This window comes from Pipistrellus hanaki, assembly GCF_964339955.1.
Source record: "Pipistrellus hanaki genome assembly, chromosome: 3".
NCBI classification, from domain to species: Eukaryota; Metazoa; Chordata; class Mammalia; order Chiroptera; family Vespertilionidae; genus Pipistrellus; species Pipistrellus hanaki.
Genome location: NC_140505.1, coordinates 35518384 through 35537026, shown reverse-complemented (window position 1 = coordinate 35537026; position 18643 = coordinate 35518384). Strand labels below are relative to the sequence as shown.

The following is an 18643-nucleotide window of genomic DNA, read 5'->3' as shown; positions in this document are numbered from 1 at the left end:
GTAGAGTGAATGCATGACTTTAAATGTTACTAGATATAAAGAAGTATACAATTGAAATCTGGTTGTTTTTGGTCTTAAGAGAAAGAGAGGAGACTCTTTTGGATGATCATTGGTTGTATGTATTCTCATCATAATTCTCTGATGAATGCAGAACCTTTCAGAGACCAGTGAGAGAGGTGTTTTTCTGTAAATTTAAATGTTTGTTTGCCCATGCTACTTTTCCAAATCTTAGTTGTCTTTCTCTCAACTGCTGCCTCTTTTTTTTAAAAAAGTCTTTTTGATTCCCCCATTGGACTCTTCATACTACGTGCCTGATTTTTCACCTCTTTTAATGTATTTATGGTTCTCTTTACTATTTACTGTTTTTCTTGTTTGGTGTGTGTTGTTTGTTCTACTAGACTATAAATTCCTTGTGTGCAGAGACCAGATCTTTTCAAAACAGCATGCTTCTGAGAGTGAAAAGGGGATGATGTCAGATGGGATACTGGGGTAATAGGTGTGTCCTGTGACTGTGCCAGGCACACCTGCTGTTTGATCACTTCCTAGAAAGTAGTCAGCACATGGTCTTTGACTTGGAAAGCACTGGCCACCTAAATTTGTTCACAGTATGTGAGATGGGCATAAGAAGACATCAGAGTCCCAGATAAAAACACCAGTTTAGATCTTAGTCTTGTTTCTATCACTCTACCCAGTTAGTGACTGTAGGTGATTGATTTAATCTCTCAGATCCTAATTTTACTGACACATGAAGTAGTGATGATTATTTATGTCCTCCTGTTTTATAGTCCTACTAGAGGCCCGGTGCACGAAATTCGTGCAAGGGGGTGTGTCCCCTTAGCCCAGCCTGCACTCTCTCCAATCCGGGACATCTCTCTCACAATCCAGGACGGCTGACTCCTAACTGCTCACCTGCCTGCCTGCCTGATTGCCCCTAACTGCTCCTTTGCCAACCTGATTACCCCTAAGCGCCTCTGCCTCCTGGCCTGATTGCCCCAACTGGCCCCCTTGCTGGCCTGATCTCCCTTCACTGCCCCCCACCTCGCTGCCAGCCTGATAGCCCCTCACTGCCTCCCCTGCAAGCCTGGTTGCTGCCAACTGCTCCCCATGCTGGCCCGGTTGCCCCTCACTGTCCCCACCCCCCCATCCCCACCCCCACCGGCCTGGTCACCCCACGCAGCCTGCTATTCGGTCGTTACTGTAAGGGCATCCTGACCAATTTTTGTATTACCCTTTTATTAGTATAGATTTTTAAAATTGATTTTAGAGACAGGAGAGAGGAGAGAGATGAGAGAAGAGAGAAAGAAACATTGATTGGTTGCCTCCTGCATGAGTTCCCCAATTGGGGATCAAAACTTCAAACTGGGAATGTGCCCTGACCAGGAATTTAACCTTCGACCAGGAATTTGTACAGCATGATGCCCAACTAAATGAGCCACATGGGCCATGTTTAGCCCTAATTTTTTGAGAAAAGAATATTAAGAAAACCTTTTAATATGGAAGGTTATACAAAGGAAGGTGTTACTGTGTAATTCCAGAATAAATTAAAGACTTTCTAACTTTGTAAAAAATTAAAACCTAATGGCTAAAATGTTTACAAAATGAGTTTTAGGATAAAGTAAGCCTTAATACAGTGCCTTGAAAATGGTACTAAAAGTAAATAAATATTGTTTTTATTGTTAGTGTTTTTGCATTCCTTGTTCCTTTACTCTTGTCAAACTTAAAATTTTTTTTCCATTTAGAGATAAATCCATCTTTAATTGGGTCAGTCTATTGCATCTTATTGTCACTTTTACTTCATTTCATTCTTATTGATAACAAAAATAAAGATGAAAGTAGCAGGGTGGCAGGTTAAACTAGTGCTGAGTAGTTGAGAAATTAATTGCTCAATGCAGTGAATTGGAAATCATGATCTCTACTTTTTAACATTCCATTTGGTATTTGAAATTAGCTTTATAATGTAGGCTGTATTAGAGCAGAGCAATTAAATGGGGTAACAAAAAAGAATATCCCAACTGTAGGTAGAGCCTGCTTTATTCAAACCATATGACTCTTAATTTCATCCAATGGAGGTATCGAAAACTTGATGTGTTCCAGAAAAGCAGTAAATTAAGCAAGGAGTGTGGAAGGACTTGTACTTATAGTAAAATTTAAAAGAAATTCATAAATATTTTCAAAAGAAATAGAGGAAATACGTAATCTAGAGAATATCCTAGATCAATTAAAAAAAATTTTAAAGATTAAATTTAATATTTAGTATTTTGATTAAAAAAAGCTCTCTAGCCTTTCTCACTAGTTGACCAGCTTACTATTCTTGTTCACTACTAGCAGTAAATGTTAATGGACTGTGAGGAATGGGCAGGAAGGTGAGTCATGAAGCATCTACATTAATATCCCCTCATGCTAATTTAAGGATTATTAAATCTTAAATTTTTTTTCGTAACCTGTAAAATTGCTCATCTAATTTTATAGTTGTTATAAGGTATATTTCAAAATTGAACTGGGAAAATATTAGCTTTCAATACAAAAGTAGAACTCATTAATTTCCATATTCATGAAACAATAAAAATAATTGGATCAGGGAGAAATGAAATAATTCATTTTAAATTGTAAAAATATAAAATATTTTATAGAAAGTATAAAGGAAATTGTAATCTTAACCACTAAATAATTCCTATGATTAGTTTACATAAGGAGAATTTTAATACATAACCAAGTTTAAATTTGAAGCTTAACTCATCCTCTTAAAAAATACTTCTAAAAGAAAAACTTTAAAATTTTTACCCACGTCTCTAATTAAATCATTATTGTTATAATACAAAGCAAAAAATAAACTTAACTCCTTGAAAATGCCAGGTAGCTGAGTGATAAATGTAACAACTTCACCAAAGGAATTTTAATGTTGAACTGATTTTCAATATTTTGCGAAAGTATTTTTTTAAATGTTCTAATTCTAAAACTAGACTTTCTTTAGAGGAGAGAGGCTTAAATTCATCCCAAAGACTGACTTTTTAGTTATCTCATATTTTTCTCAGATTTTACTGAATTTATTTTTCTCTGGGTATTTTCTATCAATATATTGCTCTTCTTTGATTCTTGCCAGTACAACCAAGTCTAAGATTTTACATGACAAAGGAAATCTGTAGAACTGATCATAGAAATTTATCTCTGTTTTCTTACATAATACCTCCAGGCGTACAGAAAACAGATTACTTCATTTGCATTCTTAAATACTAGGAACTTAGTGTTTAAGTCTTTCTGCTGGAAATGTTATTGCATCTACATTTTCCAAAAGGGAAAAAACAAAAATGGTTAACAGCCCACACATAGTTTTGTTAACTCATCTTTTTTTGGTATCGGGATCTGCACAAAGAGTACAGAATGTTGAAACTTAACTGCCCAATCTCTTTCTTCTTTACAATCAATTAGAAATTGAAATAGATATGGAAATAGGTATCAGTCTAGATTACTGGGAAATAAAAAGAAGAAATTAGATTTGCACTAGAAAAATAGCAAACACTAACAAAACTTAACATTCTAAAATAGAATATTTCCAAAGTTAATATAGAATATAATAATACAATTTTAAACAATAAAATATTTTTCCTATAAGCATTAATGCTAATCTAAAAATTCCAAAGATATTCAGTTTTATTTAAATGTTTGTTTATTAATAATGTGCCCCGAACCTCTTCTTTGCTTTAAATATCTCAGAAAGCCAAAACATTTAATAAAAGAAATTAATAGTGCTAGTCAGTTTGGCTCACTGGATAGAGCATAGGTCTGGGGACTGAAGGGTCCCAGGTTCGATTCCAGTCAAGGGCATGTACCTTAGTTGCGGGCACATCCCCAGTGAGGGGTGTGCAGGAGGCAGCTGATCGATGTTTCTCTCTCATCGATGTTTCTAACTCTATCCCTCTCCCTTCCTCTCTGTAAAAAAATCAATAAAAATATATTAAAAATAAATTAATAATTTTTTGATTTAATAATAGCTAGAAAATAGAAATGGAAATCATTCTACTGCCAAATATTAAAAATACAAAGTATTTTGTTGCTGCATTCACTTTCTATGCATGAAAAACAAGGTTTTATATCAATATATATAAAAGGTTAATATGCTAAGTGTCCGACAGTCTGACCAATCTCTATGACATGCAGTGCCCATCAGGGGGCAGATGTTCAATGCAGGAGCTGCTGTGACACACACTGGCCATTTATAGAGAACCAACAACACTGACCTGGCGCCCACAAAGCAACATTTGGCTTCCCCCATGTGGGACACAGGCCCTGCTACTACCCTGGAATGACAGCCCCCCAAATCTCAGCTGATGCTGCTGAGACCCTGTGGCACAAAATGTGGTCCACAGCCCAGCCCAGCCCAGCCCAGCCAGAAATGTTCGCTGTGAGCTCCGGGTAATGATGTCACATAGCAACGCCCAGTTTTCTCTTCCTAGGGATGACTAGCCTCCTTGGAGTTTCTTCAACCCAGGAACATGACTTGCTTTATAGCCAGATGCAAACATTTCACACTTTAGCCAAATGTCTGTGAAGTGTTTTCCTGTGCCTCATTTCATTTGATTCCCATAGAATTCTTGGAGTAGATAGGTAGGAGACTTGGTGGAATCCTATTTTCTTTTCATTAGCCAGAAAGTGGAGACTTAGAAAGTCTAGAAACTTAACCCAACTGGAAAGTAAGAAATGGTGGAGGTTGAAAATACTTCAGGTTTTCTCACTGCGCAAAATATAGTCAAACACTATTGCACTTCTGTGTGATCTACAGTAATAATCTGTTTCATGTTGATATTTACTGCTGTGTTGCTGACAATTACCTGAAAGAGAAGTTGGGCAGCTTCACTGGACTGGAAGAAGTTTAGCTACATCAGAAAGCAGGTTTAATTAAAAAAGTTTATTCTATATATGTATAAAACACTAATTGTCCCGACCCGCGGGGCAACAACGGGGGTACGCAGGAACCACCTAAGAGAATGAAACAAACAAGGAACGCGAAAGAATGGAGGCAAGACAAAGTTCTGATCAAGCCTCAACTTTATTCTCTGAAATGGCTGTATATATACAGCAGAAACAAAGGGGGGCAGGGTTGCCTATGCAGAGGGGTCTTTGGCAGTGTATAATTGGTTTAGGCACTGAGTGGCAAGGTGGTGAGGTATCTGGCAACACAGGATTGGCTAACTGCCAGGGCGGCGTAACATTCCAAGGTTTAACATTCCAAGGCTGGGCTATCTATGGGGGAGGATCAGGAAGGGGAAGTTGCAAAGATGTTAAGCGGCAGGTTAATCTTATCTTCTGGCCAAACCCTCAGGGCACCGCATAACTTCTGCTAGAAGGAACTTAATTCTATTTCCTTAAGACTGAGTTGCTTGTCTGAACTCTGATGGCTCCCAACATCTAATATGCAAATAGACTGAATGGCAGAAAAACTGAACAATCAAACAACTGAACAACCAGTCACAATGATGTGCACTGACCACCAAGGCATGTGTGGAACATGGTGGGTGTTAGCAGTAGGCTGCAGAGTGCAGAGGCAGAGGCCATGTCAGGATGGTGGAGCAGTGAGCGGGGTGTCAGACCAAGACAGGGCGCCAGTCACTGTCATCGGGGAAAGCCTCTGATGGTTACTGAAAATGCTTTGCTCCCATGCATCATGGTCCCACTGGCCACTCGCAGCTGCTGCCAGTGCCAGCCGCTTGCACCCACAGCCAGCACTGGCATCACCGCTCGCACTTGCTGCCAGCTCCTAGTGCTAGCCCTGATCATTTGGCATTGTCAGCGGGTGCAGCTGCCGGCTCTGATTGCCCTGAGGGCTTCTCCACATCCCCATGCTCCTGAGGGATGATTGGGGTAGCAGCTGTTGCTCAAACCCACTGACAGTGCTGTTCCCACTCATACCTGCTGCTGGCTCTGGCCCCAGTTGTTCTGCACTGTCAGCGGTTGCCAGCGGGGTCGGTGCTGTCAGTGCCTGGAAGCGGTGGTGGTGGCAGTGGGAGCGGGGCTACAGTGAAAGGTCCCAGCAGGGGGTGCGGAGGATGGGCTGAGACCTTATGCCCCTGTAGCCTTGCAGCCTACAGTTCCTTTCAAGGTGCACAAATTCGTGCACTTGGTCCCTAGTATATATATAAAAGGCTAAGTTGACTTGCGCATGTGCAGTACATATAAAGCTCTTGCTGGCGCCAATTACACGCATGTGTTTCGATCTGTCATTGTTGAGCGTGAATTTGGTTGACACTTCAATTACAGAGAAAGGGCGAATAGTGATATTAAAATATTTCTTCTAATTAATTTCCTATCAATATGCTCAAATCTGTGTACCCGGCTTCTAATTTAACTATATTCCTTAACTAGAAAACTTGACTCCTGCCAATTGTTACAACAGGGAATGTTACCACTACTCTTAATTCCTTAAATATTATTTATGGCTATCATCTGGAACTTATAATATTACTTGAGTGTATTGTGCCAAGTAGACACTTAATACAAAATATGCATTAGACTGAATGAAATTCAGATGTTGGTAATATTGAATGAGAAAGACATAGATACCTTTGGTTAAACTAATTCACACACACGTAGTATACCATAATTAAATCCTATATAATAAAAGCCTAAGATGCAAATTGTCCCCTCCATCAGGAGTTCAATTGGGAGTTCGACCTGGGGGCTGGGCCAGCCGACCAAACACTCACAGCCCCTTCCCCCGGCTGAACCAGATGGGGGTGGGCCAGCCAGACCCCACCTGTGCATGAATTCGTGCAACAGGCCTCTAGTATAGTTTATATGTCATTAAATTTCAATTGATCTTGCAGTTAGTATCCCAAACAAATGAAAATAACTTTTATAATTTTATATTTATAATTTAAGAATAGAACTGATACTGTTGTAATTAATTAATTATTAACAACAGGAAAAGAAACAAAAAGAAGGCCAGTCATTATAGTCATATTTCCTGCAAAATACTGGGGGAGGAATTCAACAAAGAGAAGATAGGCACATGTCCAGTAAAGTGGGGGTGACATAGGAAAGGTGCTTACTGTCAATCATACCTGGGGGCAGAGATAGTTGGCCAGAATGGGCATGGACATTTGGGAATATATAATCTCCTAAACAAAGGAATTGCTTTTTTTTTTTCTTTTGAAAATATATTTTTATTGATTTCAGAGAGGAAGGGAGAGAGAGAGAGAGGTGGAAACATCAGTGATGAGAATCATTGATTAGCTGCCTCCAGCATGCCTACTGAGAATTGAGCTTGCAACCTGGGCATGTACCCTGACTGGGAATTGAACTGTGACCTTTTGGTTCATAAATTAACACTCAACCACTGAGTGACACTGGCTGGGCAGGAGTTTTCTCCTTTGGCTCCTCTTGGCATGTTTGGCTCATGGCTCATGGCTCATGCTTGGCTTTGTGGTATTCTCTTATGTGGCTCATGGCTATGTGGACCCCCACATAAAATGGACTAATGGATTATAACTAGTCTGATGCTTACAAGACTCTGCTCCAATATGGAAAGGAAACTCTGGACACTGGTTCTGATTTTAGCTCTACTATAACTCCAGTTATACTTTACTAGTGGCCGGTGCATGAATTCTTGCACATTTAAAGGAAATTAATTAGAAGAAATATTTTAAGATCGCTATTCACCTTTTCTCTATAATAGAAGTGTCAACCAAATTCACTATCAACAATAACAGATGGAAACACATGTGTGCAATTGGCGCCAGTGAGAGCTTTATATATATTACACATGCACGAGTCAACTTAACCTTTTATATATACTAGAGGCCCAATGCACGAAATTTGTGCAGGGGCTTGGCTCTTGCAGCCATGGCTGCCTTGTCCAGAGCTCGCAGGATTGGCAGGCCTTCATAGTCCCTCACATTCTCAGCTTCATTCAGAAGGCTGTTCCGTCTAATTAGCATATTAGCTCTTTATTATATAGGATAGAATAAACTTGCTTAATTAGACCTTTTTCTGATATAGCTAATTTTTTTTCCAGCCCAATCAAGCAGCCCAACTTTTTATTCAGGTAATTGTCAGCAACCCAGCAGTAAATATCAACATGAAACATTATTATTATAGATCACACAGGGAGAACAAAGGGTAAAATATTTAACAAGAAAAACTAAATGTTTTTTCTCTTTCTTTTGATTCTAAATGATAGCTTTGCTGGGTACAGTAATTTTGGTTGTAGGTCCTTGCTTTTCATTACTTTGAGTATTTTTTGCCAGTCCCTTCTGGCCTGCAAAGCTTCTCCTGACAAATTAGCTGACAGTCTTATGGGAGCTCCTTTGTACGTAACTAATTGCTTTTCTTCTGCTGCTTTTAAGATTCTCTCCTTGTCTTTAACCTTTGGCATTTTAATCATGATGTTTCTTGGTGTGGGTTTCTTGAGTTCATCTTGTTTGGGATTCTCTGAGCTTTCTGGACTTGAATGTCTATTTCTTTCACTAGGTAGAAGTATTCTGTTACTTTTTTCATATACATTTTCAGTTTCTTGTTCTCTCTCTCCTCCTTCCAGCAGTTCTATGATGTGAATATTTGTACCTTTGATGTTGTCCCAGAGGCTCCTTACTCTATCCTCATTTTTTTAAAATTCTTTTTTGCTGTTCTGATTGGGCATCTTTTGCTTCCTTATAGTCCCATTTGCTGATTTGATTCTGGACTTCAGCTTCTCTATTGTTGGTTCCCTGTAAATTATTCTTCATTTCAGTTAGTGTATCCTTCATTTCTGACTGGTTATTTTTTATGCTGTTGAGATTCTCATTAAGTTCATTGAGCATCCTTTTTCTTCTTTTTTTAAAATACATTTTATTGATCCCCTACAGAGAGAAAGAGAGAGGGACAGAGAGCTAGAAACATCTATGAGAGAGAAACATCCATCAACTGCCTCCTGCACCCCCCCCCCCCCCCCCCCACACACACACACACACACACTGGGGATGTGCCCGCAACCAAGGTACATGTCCTTGACTGGAATTGAACCTGGGACCCCTGAGTCCACAGGCCAAAACTCCATCCACTGAGCCAAACCAGTTAGGGGTGAACATCCTTCTAATCAGTGTTTTTAACTCTGCATCTACTAGGTTGCTTATTTCTACTTTGTTTAGTTCTTTTTCTGGAGTTTTGTTCTGTTCTGTCATTTGGGATATTTTGTCTCCTCATTTTGACAGCCTCTCTGTTTTTGTTTCTATGTACTAGGTAGAGCTGTTCTGTCTCCCAGGCTTAGTAGAGGGACCTATTGTATTTGGTGTTCTGTAGGGTACAGTGGCACAGCTTCCCTGATCCTCCAAGATGGGCACTCAAAGTGTGTCCCCCCATGTGGGCTATGTACACCCTCTTCTTGTAGCTGAGTCTTGTTTGCTGTTGGCACATAAATGGGAGGGGTTTACCCCAGGCCAAACAGCTGCAAGGACTGGCTGTGACTACTGACCTCTTAACCTCTGTGGAGTAACATCTGTGCAGGTTCTCAACCCACAGAATAGGACTTAACTTCAGCAGGACACTGGTGCCTGCTGAGTCCACCCCTTGAATGTCTCACTTGTGGAGGTGGTGGGTGGTGATGTTTTGGCATGGTCTGAATCTTCCCACTGGGTACATTGGCTCTGGACCTTCCAGGAAGTGTCGGCCATTGTCAGCTGCCACCTGTGCTCTGCCTGGGACCAGCTGGCATGAGTTACAAAGCTATGGTAGGTGACTACTGCTTGGGCTGGACTTAGAGGTGCCGAGGTGAGGCCAACCTGTGAAGCAACACTGCTGCTGCTAGTGGCAAGCCAGGGACTGCTTAGTGAGAAGCATGGGACTTGCCACTTGTTTGGGAGATTTTAGCAAAGTCTGGCCAAGAAAGGTCATTGATATGGAAAAGCCACTGGAACAGCCTGGGTGGGCCTCAGGGAATCACCAGGGTGGGACAAACAGTATGGGCAGGTTGATGGAGTTTCAGATATGGTATTCCCTGCCTGATCTGTTGGGGGAGGGCTCTTCAAAGGAACAGTGACCTCTGCCAGTACTTTTGTCTGGGAGAAAGCTGCCCCTAGCTCTTGCCCTGATGCTGGACAGTTCATTTCCTCCTTGTATGTCTGTGGTGCCTTTCAAGCTGCTGCCCCATTCTGAAGCTCAAAGGTAGTGAATCAAAGTCCATGCACTGACCTTTTAAAGGAATTGCCTGGCTAGCAGCCCTCCATCTCCCTCAGATTCAACTCAATCCCTGCTGGATTTTACCGGCAGAAGTTAAGGGGACTTCTCTTATTGCCTCTGGAACCTTGAGCTGGGGAGCCTACTGCAGGGGTGGGACCCCCTCATACTCAGGGGACCTCTATAGCCCAGATATTCCATCTAATTTTTATCTGCCATATGTGGGTGTGGGCCCAGTCTGTTCCACATATCTGCCCCTCCTATCCCTTTCCATGTGGCTTCTTTAATTCCTTACTTGTAGGATTTCCATCCAGCCAGATTTCAGGCAGTTCTGAATGATGATTGTTCTGTAGTTTAGTGTAATTTTGATGTGTTTGTGGGAGGACTCAATTGCAGTACCTTGTTGACCTATGCTGCCGTCTTGCCCGGAAGCCCAGATGTTCTTTCTCTTTTATTTTTAGTGATTATTTTAACAAGTACTGAGTGCAAATTAAAACTAACCACTAAAATAGTTTTCACAAGTATTTCAGAATATGAGAGAAGGAGGGTTTCCTCTTTTATTTTTTTATTTTTGTAAAATATATTTTATTGATTTCTTACAGAGAGGAGGAGAGAGTTGGAGAGAAAGACAGAAACATCAATGAAGAGAAACATCGATCAGCTGCCTCCTGCACACCCCCCACCGGGGATGTGCCCACAACCAATGTACATGCCCTTGACCAGAATCGAACCCGGGACCTTAGTCCCCAGGCCAACACTCTATCCACTGAGCCAAACCGGTTTCGGCGGTTTCCTCTTTTATACAGTAGTTCTTTGGAGCCCAGGTGCCAACTTGCCTAAAATTCCTTCCTTGTATTAAACTAAGGTGTTTTATTTTTATTTATTTTTTTTTTTTAACTTAAAAAAAAAAAAGGAAAGGTGAATAACATTGTAGAAGTACCAGAAGTGGCTTCTTTAGGAACAACACTGTTTATATTAAATAAGAAATGTTTGCTGGTTGGGTCTGGCACATTTACAAACATAATGTTATACCCTGTGACCAAAAGCTTAGTGAGCACAATTTGCCACAGGTGAGGTAAGTGGAGGTGGTAAAAGGGAGAGAAAGAAAGTGGGAGGAGGATGAACTCTCTATGTTGATTTCTGGTTTCATCGTGGATTGGCCAGCATGCCAGTCAGTCCAACAGTGCTTGCGGCATTGGGAAGATCCTTTTTCTTTTAAAAAATTAGTAAGACGGGAATTCCTTACTGTGTGTTACATCAGCCAGCCCTTCTGCCACCATCCTCATGAGCTCTTCTTGGGCCTCATAAAAAGAACAAAATTTGAGTGTTTTGGAAGTAGTGATCCTGTGAAGGTTATGATCCCGACTGTCCAAGCCAGTGAAGCTGACGTTTTTGTACTTCTACCTTAACCTGTAGTGGCAGAAGTCATTACCACTTCACTTTGTACAAAATAATGGTCTACTGAAGCATCCCAGCCAAACATGAAAATGCACTATTTTCTATTTATTTAATAAGTAAAAAAAAAAAGCCCTTTACTTTTATTTACTAGTGTTTGATGTGATTAATTGATTCCTTATTCTTCAAAGTTAACTTGTTCCTTTAAAAAGTATCATTATGCAGGCATATATTTAAACCTATTTTGTGGGCTTAAATCTGTTGGAATTATTAGTGAAGTTCAAGTTGTCCCTCTTTGGTCAGTGGAGTCTACATTGGCTCATAGTCTTTTTGACTTGACCTCATAATCTTTTATAGCTTTCTTGCTCTCTGTTCTGACAAGTTATTCTAGGCTCATGTTTTACGTTTCCTGCTCCAGGCCTTTAATCAGCCATCTTTTCAAAATACATTGGTTTATTTTAATGGTATTTAGAGACCACAGTTGGATGCCAGGCATGGTCATTGCTATTGATGGCCATTGTTTCTAGGCTTTTTAGTTTGTGGGGCTAGGGGGAAAAAAAGTATAACAAGTTTTAAACAACGTTTTATGTTATATATGTTTATTACATACTAGAGGCCTAGTGCACCACATTCTTGCACTTAGGGCAAGAGGTGAGGGGGGTCCGTCAGCCTGGCCTGCACCCTTTTACAGTCCAGGAGCCCTCAGGGGATGTCCCACTGACGGGAGTGGACCTAAGCCAGCAGTCAGCCATCCTTAGTGCTGCGCCACTGCCTCTGTGCTCTCCAGCAAAGAGCGGCGCTCCCCCTGAGGGAGTGCACTAACCACCAGGAGGCAGCTCCTATGTTGAGCGTCTTCCCCCTGGTGGTCAGTGTGCATCATAGCAACTGGTCATTCTGCCATTAGGTCGATTTGCATGTTAACCTTTTACTATATAGGATAGCATGTGTTGTGTTAATTATGTTACCTTAACAGAACATGTAAAGCCAATATATTCAATATATGTAATATAATAATGCTCACCCAACCCCAAATTATATAACACAAGTTTAATATATAATAAACATGCTATATCAATAAAATATAAGATTTTTTTCTAGCATGTAATAAAAGTGTGATTAAATATAGTCTATATTTTTAATGAGGCACAAATAATTCATTAGTGATACTTTTAATAAAAATTTAAAATTGCAGAACTTTTACTTAAATTCTCTTTTGTTACCTCTGTGTCTTCATTATTTCTTATTTAGAATTCTGATTCATAATTATCTAGTCTGAAGTATACACATAGCAATTTCACAATGACAATATAAGTACTAATATTACTGAAAATATTAAAGTTTTACATATCATCTTTTTTTCTTATTTAAAAATAGTTGTATTATGTGTATTTTGTCAGAAAATATAGCTAGTATATAGTGTATTCTTTTCTTAGCCTTCATTAATTTTTATTCTACAAGTAACCACAGGCCCTTTCTGTTGATGTCTTTAGTCATTTTGGTTTCCTGAAGCTCATCCTGTAGTATAGGAGTGGACAAACTTTTTCTGTAAAGGTCCAGACAGCAAATTCTTTTGTCTTCGTAGGCCATACGATCTCTTATAAGTACTCAGCCTTATCCTGGTGGTGAGAAAGTAGTCATACAACATGTGAACTAATGAGCCTGGCTGGTCTTTAATAAAACTGTTTTTCAGTTTTATATAATTGCCACATATCATTATATAGTGTTTATAAAAAAATTTTTTTTAAACAATAAAAAATGAAAAATTTATTCTTAGATTGTGGACTTTACAGAAACAGGTAGCAGGCCTGATGTGTCCTGCAGACCATAGTTTGCAAACTTGTCCTGTTAGGTTCCTCAAAAAGAAGTTATGAGTTCTTGCTTGTTATATTTTCCCTGACCTTCATACTTGTTCTTATTGGATTTAAAATTTTTGTTTCATACTTTCTTTTTTTGAATATCTTATTCAGTGGAGTAAATTCTAGCCTTAAGTTCTAAATCACACAAATGAATTTGGTAAAGAACTCAGGACTTTTGAAACATGCTCCATACTATCTTATGTTGACCTCATCCTTGCTTTTTTGGTCAAAGAATTATGGGAGTCAGCTAGGATACTTCTTTTTTAAAAAAAATTACTGATTTTGGACAGAGAGAGAAACATTGATTTATTGTTCCACTTATGCGTTCATCGATTGCTTTTTGTATGTGCTTTGACTGGGGATTGAACCAGCAACCATGGTGCATTGGGATGATGCTCTAACCACCTGACCTACCTGGCCAGGGCAGGATACTGCTTTTTAATTTTGCTTTAATTCCAATTAAAGGTTAACACAGGGAGTACTACCAAAATATATAGATATATAGGAAGTTAGTTCATTGAAACATCAATTCAAGTTACCTGGCTTACTACTAGCTATTTTTTATTGTGTTGAATGGACAAAGAATAGTCACTAAATACTTGATGTGAGCTTTTTTCCCCTGGTAATTTAGCATTTGGGGGTCATTTTCTTCCAATTAAAATGCTTGAGAAAAATCTGGTAAATCAGTGGTTCCTAGTCCTTGGGCTCTTGTTAATCAGAAGTTTTACTGTATAATCATAATGTATTTTAGGTGTTCTCATTTATGTTCTTCAACTCTTTTTCAGTGTAGGCATTCTGATTACTTGATTACATCTGCCTGTCATAGTGGTATTTAAAACAGCATTTATAATAAAAATGCCTTCATTTTAGATTGTCAAATGAGAATATGTAAAGACAATTGATAGTTGGAACTTAATTATTTTCTCATGACTTCGTGTTTAGTGGATTGTAGATTTGGGATAAAAAGAATGAATATGATTATTGCTGTGGTCTAAAATGACTAGCTTATCAGGATGGAGATATAGAGTATGTGGAGATGTAGGCCTACCACCACTTCCCCTCTGACAGAGCAGCTCTGCTTTTCATGGTGTTTTATATTATGTGTGTGGGGTTTTTTTTGTAATTAAAAAAAAAAAGTCTTTCAATCAGACTTGTAAGATAAGGTTCTACTAATAAAATTACACAAACATTTGATGGAGCATCCTCTATGGCTGAAAGTTTGCTTATCTAGCATTCTGCCATTTGTGGCAATTGTAGGTATTTGGGATCCTATAAAGTATTTTGGGATCTGGAGAACCTCGCTGTCTTATTCTAGTGTTCTCTTTGTATTAGGACTTCTGGACAGGGGACAAGAACTAAGTATGGCTCTCAGCTTGGTATTTTTACATTATTATTTTATTCAGTCCTTCAGTCAGACTTGCAAGGTGGTTATTATCCTCGTTGTCACACAAAGAAGAGGATGCTTTAAACTCAGAATCTAAAAATGCCTCTTTTGATCAACTGAAGGACTTGTATACATGCATATTATAAGTACAACCAATGGACACAAAACTCTGGGGAGGGAGGGGATGGATGAGGGGGGGCAAAGGTAAGATATGTACACAGATAATAATTTAATAAAAAAATTCATTAGTAAAAAAAAAAAATGCCTCTTTCCTTTTGTCTTGCTTTTGGATGGGGGGTGAGGGTGAGTGGGAGGGGAAAGAATACATCCTGATTTAAAGGCATTAGCTGTTATACACATTTTATCTGAATGATTTCATGTACAACTTTTAATCGCCTCCTACTTTGGATGCCTTTAAAAATTCATATGTCAGCCTGGACTTATAACTTCTAGCCTTCTCTCTCTGCCTCCTGAATATGGCCATCTGACTACCTCACAGGCATCTGCACTCAGCCTGTGCATAGTTGCATAGTTGAAGTTGTCATCTCATTTGTCTCCTCATATATTCCTTTTGTTGCTTCTCAGTTTTACTTTCTCCTAAGGGTGGATTTAATCTGCTTGGACCATATGGCTGAGAGAGTGATCTGAGTAACACATTGCATTGCAGTAGGTTTTCTGGGTAATTGTCTCCTCAGGAGAATGAAGCTCCTGTCCTAAGCCAAGAGTCCTTTCAGAAAGCAATGCCAATAGATAGAATATGAAATGTAAAATGCGCTCTTTATCCTTTATGCTTACTGAAGGTCATGGGAAAACCAGCAGTTAGGCACCTTACTCTGATGATGCCTAGCATACAATTTAGTCTTCCTTCTTCATATTCCAATTCTTTAATGACCTCATTTTTGTACCTCAGCAAACCCCTCCTTTTCTTCTCTAAACCATACCCTATAAAGACATTAATTATATAGTATTTTTTTTTGTTCCCAAATTAGTATTATCTTCATTAGTATTTTGTTTATTATAATACTAGAGGCCTGGTGCATGAAATTCGTGCACTCGGGTGGGCAAGGGGAGTACCTCAACCTGGCCTATGTTCTTGTGATCCATCGCCCTAAAGAGGTAGGTCCTCCCACCTGGCCAGGGCTCCACGATGGATCACCCCATAGAGGGAGGCCCCTCCCATCAGCTGCAGCCCAACAGTCAGTGGCCTGGGCCTCACTCTTTGGGGTGATTGTATGGCCCCCTGATTGATCGATTACCCTGCTAGCCAGTGGCCTGGGCCTTCCTCTGCAGGGCAATCATGGGGTGATGGCTGGGCCCCCAACCAATCACATTGCACCTGCCTTGGCTGGCCTGGTGCCAGTGGGTGTCATAGCGTGGTCGTCCAGACAATTGTTCTGCTATTTGGTCGATTTACATATTATGCTTTTATTATTATAGATAAACACAGAGATATGGATCCATTTCTGGATTTATGCTGAGAATTTTTTTTTTTTTAATGTGTGCGCACTTTTTTTTAAAAAAAATATATATTTTATTGATTTTTTACAGAGAGGAAGGGAGAGGGATAGAGAGCTAGAAATGTAGATGAGAGAGAAACATCGACCAGCTGCCTTTTTGCACATCCCCTACCGGGGATGTGCTCGCAACCAAGGTACATGCCCTTGACGGGAATCGAACCCGGGACCTTTCAGTCCGCAGACCGATGCTCTACCACTGAGCCAAACTGGTTTCGGTGAGAAATTTTTATTGATACAATAACTCCATCTGGTAAATTTCCACTGTATTCTTGACACAAGGATATAAACATTCTGTATTTTGTCTATTTCTCTGAGGAATTAGTGATCTGTTCACATTCCCTTGAATTAGCTGATATCCTGTGACTTTCATTTATATTATCTCCTACATTTAGTGCAGAGCCTGGCCCAGAGTTGGTATTCATTCAAAATGGATACTTGTGTTGAACTATGCATTGTTCTATATTGAGAATACAAAGATTTATAAGGCATTTAAAAAGTAAATTTACTGTCTAGATTGTAGGGTTCTATCTATCTATCTATCTATCTATCTATCTATCTATCATCTATCTATATAAAAGCCTAAGTGACGGTTATGACTAGACAACTGATCAGTAGCTATGATGCGCACTGACCACCAGGGGACATACACTTAATGCAGGAGCTGCTCCTGGTGGTCAGTGCTCCCATAGTCAACCTCCTGCGGCCAGCCAACCTCCTGCAGTCCCTCCCTCCAGCCGCTTATCGGAGAAATGGCATCGATCAGCCCCAATCACTGGCCAGGCTGAGAGACCCCTCTCATGCATGAATTTGTGCACCAGGCCTCTAGTATATAAATATAATGCCATAGAATCTTGCTTTTCCAAAGAATTCTGTTAATATCAAACAAGAGTTTTTATTTTTTTCTTGACCTAAACTTTGTTTCATATATCTTTGTGCACATTTACTATACACACTACAGTATTACATATTTTAATATATTGGCTGAAATGCTTGCTTTCAAATTGTTTTTGGTATGTAAGTAATTAGTAAGTTTATATATAGGTCTTTCTTTTTAAAAATTGTGACTCCATATCAAGCACCATAATGTTTTTGTTACAAATTTCTACTTTATTTCTCCACAGGCAGCAGAAAATGTCGTTTTCATTGGACCTGACACACATGCTATTCAAGCTATGGGTGACAAGATTGAAAGCAAATTACTAGCTAAGAAAGCAAAGGTTAACACAATTCCTGGCTTTGATGGAGTAGTCAAGGTGAGAATCTATTTTACTCTAGTCTTTATAGCACATGTTCTCAGTGTAAGATAAAATGCAATTCTTGCTTTTATAAATATACATGTGTAGCTAAAATGTCAATGTTGTTTACACTTGAGTTATTTTAAATGGCATAAGTTAAAAAGAGGAAGAAGCCACTTAAGCATTGTATTTAAAGATCGATATTGGCTTATACTTTCACAGGAAAAAACTTAGTGATTTAAAAAAATGTGCTGTCAGATCTCTGGATTTTATTTATGGTGGTATATATTTAATATTTGAAACCTTATGATGTTCTGTATATCTTTATATTGAGCTTTCATTCATATGCATAAAATGTGCAGTGTAAATATGCTTCTGGTGGAAAGTGGTATAACTATGAATGACTATAGATCCCAAACATAACTCCTGAACTAGCAAGCAGCTTCTGTAGGCGAAGGCTTCTAAGGCAGAATGCAGACATTGCAGTGTGTCCATTTCCCTGTTCCCACCCACATCCCTATGTAGATTTTAACCTTGCGACTAGAGTTAGTCTGAAAGAAGTCTCCATCTCAGTGTTCCTCATTGTTCCTTTTTGGACTGGATAGTTCCTTGTGCAGGATCATTTCATGCATTGCTTGGTCCCTGGTTATTAAAATTTTTAGCTTCCTTCTAACCACTATGCTTACACCCGAAACTAATATGAAATGATATTGAATGTAAACTGCAATTGAAAAAAAATTAAAGAAGAAAAATATTTTCAGCTTCTTGCTCATATTTACCTAAATCTTTATTCATCCACTCTCCCTCTCCATCTCCCCACCCCTTTCTCTCTTCATAACCTTTATAGCCTGTAGGGACTACAGTCTTCACTGATTAACTTTTCTCTGTTCTGTATCTTAAAGCTCTCCTTTGTTTTTTGGCTCCTTTCCTTTACAATTGAGATAAAAAATGCTTGGTCACTCAAGAAGTGTACTGATCCCTGGCTAAGAGGGGAGGACATAGTGATAAATGAGGAACCCATAATCCCTCACATGATTGCGTTTCCAATTTAATGGAAAGAAGTATGTGTTCCTTCTCTTCATAGAACATTATAACCCTTGTCTCTCTTCAGTT

The 18643-nt window shown here is 39.2% G+C and overlaps 1 protein-coding gene across 1 annotated transcript in view; it reads left to right on the top strand.

Moving 5' to 3' along the window:
- The window catches only part of PCCA (propionyl-CoA carboxylase subunit alpha), a 348368-nt gene that overhangs the window by 90559 nt on the left and 239166 nt on the right, over positions 1–18643 (top strand). Inside the window, exon 7 of the mRNA XM_084880267.1 lies at positions 17417–17548. Coding sequence (XP_084736393.1) covers positions 17417–17548 — 132 coding nt within the window. The remainder of the gene's footprint in view (positions 1–17416; positions 17549–18643) is intronic.